This window comes from Mus caroli, chromosome 13, assembly GCF_900094665.2.
Source record: "Mus caroli chromosome 13, CAROLI_EIJ_v1.1, whole genome shotgun sequence".
In the NCBI taxonomy this organism is placed as follows: domain Eukaryota; kingdom Metazoa; phylum Chordata; class Mammalia; order Rodentia; family Muridae; genus Mus; species Mus caroli.
The window spans coordinates 94590980-94593270 of NC_034582.1; the positions used below are offsets into that span (position 1 = coordinate 94590980).

General features: G+C 39.5%; 1 protein-coding gene across 1 annotated transcript in view; it reads right to left on the minus strand.

Annotated features, from left to right (window-relative positions):
• Slc30a5 (solute carrier family 30 member 5) overlaps positions 1 to 2291 on the minus strand; it is a 30638-nt gene that overhangs the window by 22621 nt on the left and 5726 nt on the right. The window contains exon 3 of the mRNA XM_021179878.2: positions 951 to 1017. Within this exon, the coding sequence (XP_021035537.1) occupies positions 951 to 1017 (67 nt within the window). The remainder of the gene's footprint in view (positions 1 to 950; positions 1018 to 2291) is intronic.

Sequence of the window (2291 nt, forward strand, 5' to 3'; positions counted from 1 at the left end):
AAAAAAAAAAAAAAAATCTTGTCCATGAGGACTTTATTTTTGATACCAGGTCTCACCATGGAGCTCAGGCCAGCCTGGAACTCATATTGATCTTTCTGTTTCTGACTAGACACACTTTGTGAGTACATGTGTATACCACCATGTTTTCTATGAGCAATTTTTATGCTATAATCATCTGAAAATAGAGAAAAAAGACCTTTGATGGAGTTAGAAAGATAATTATATTTTAAAGATGTTCTTGGTGTCGAAAACAGAAGTCCTTAACTTGCCACTCTGATAATGAGGAACCTTTCTGGCATGAAGCCACCTAAAGGGTACTGCATACTCACATGAGATATAATTAAAAACCCTTACATGTATAAATTAATTTATTCCTCACAGATACATGATATAGCTATGTAATACAGATAGAGAACAATATTATTACCTCCACTTTACAAGTGAGCAAAACTGAGGCAAGAAAGATCAAATACATCCCTTTAAAATTTGCCACCTTTTCTACATTTGAAAATATTTCACTTACATTGAAAATTTATAGTTCACTTGTGGAGCCTCAACTCTGAAAGACAAGTCAAGAGTGAGCTAACTCTAGATTCGGGATGTAGCTAGGCTGGCAGGCTTGCCCACACGCGTGAGTTCCTGCATCAGCACTGTGTACACGGGGAACGGTAGTGTAAGCCTGCAAGAGCAGCACTGGGGAAACAAGAGGCCTGAAAGGCCAGTTGTGGCTGCCTAACAAGTTCCAGCCCAGAATGGGCTACAGGAGATCCTGTCTCAAACCAGACCAGACCAGACCAAATCAACCAACCAAAACAACAACAACAAAGCCTCAAAAAAACTAAAGTCCCAAAAGAAAACAGGAAACAGTCTAGAAGTTTTCAAAACAGGGCACTTTATTCTGGCCCACAGAAAGGAAAGCTGTAGGAGCAAGTGACTCGTCCACATCTCACCTGATGCTTTGTAATAGGTTTCCCAGAAGAAAACGGTTTTTGAAACAAAACCATAAAAAATGCAGTCCTGTAAACATTAAGAGAGTAACATATTAACATTAATTACAAGGTGCAGTTTTAATAAATACACTTTAGAGCAGAGCTTTTCAAACTCTTTCTACCTGTGGCCCCTTTCCAGCTGATGCATTTTTATGCTATTGTGATATATAGATACGTAAACTATATATACAGATCACACATTTACTGCTGACAAATCAAATTTATCTTTAAAATATATCTTAGTCTTTGGTGTAAATGATTTTACTATTTGTTAAAGATAAAAGCAAATTTGTACACTAATGAGATGGATGTGTTTACACACATTAGATACACTAATCTGATACAAAAATGTTGAAGAATGATACCAGAAAAATATTAAATCTTTGCTTACAGTAATTAAACCATTATGATTCTGTAAGGGCAGAAAATTTTTTATATAATACAAAAACACTAATTCAAAACACAAGAGTATTGCTGGTCGGTGGTGGTACATGCCTTTAATCGTAGCATCCCTGAGGCAGAGGCAGGTGGATCTCAGTGAGTTAGAGGCCAGCCTGGTCTACAGAGCAAGCTCCATGTCAGCCAAGGCTACAGAGACCCTGCCTCAGGAAATAAAACAGCAACAGAAGAACTGTAGCAGAGACTGTCCTTAGCGACGAGGCTGTCAAGGCAGAACTCAGGACTTCCTGATAACTGTCTTCACAACTAGTTCATAAACCACAAAGTAGTAATGGGTATGAACACTGAATCTCATGATGGAGTCCAGGCTGATCCCGGACTTATGATTCTCAGCCTCCTAATCGGTGGGATTACTGGCATGTGCCATTATGATTAGTTTTAATACCTTAAAATAGCAAAGAAAATAATTCATCTTTTCTTAAGCTCGATAGGAATAAATCTTGAGCCAATAAAACAGTAACAGGCCTTCATCTTTTTACTGTCAGTTAAATACAGATGCTTAGCTTTTCTAATCAAGAACCTCTTTCCTAAACTGGCAAACTACAGCCTTAAGTATATTAGCACAGAGTGGGGTGACTATTAATCTCAAGGGCTGTAAGCCTCTACTGAGGAAGAAAACCGCACACAAACTGTACAGTTTACAGAACATGAGGGCCCAGTACTCTGACGAGGTTATGTAGGGGCTACAGCCCAGCATGATCTAACTTGGAAACAAGAAATGTCTGTACTAGCTGGGCGTGGTGGTGCACGCCTTTAATCCCAGCACTCGGGAGGCAGAGGCAGGTGGATTTCTGAGTTCGAGGGCAGCCTGGTCTACCCCAGGACAGCCAAGGCTACACAGAG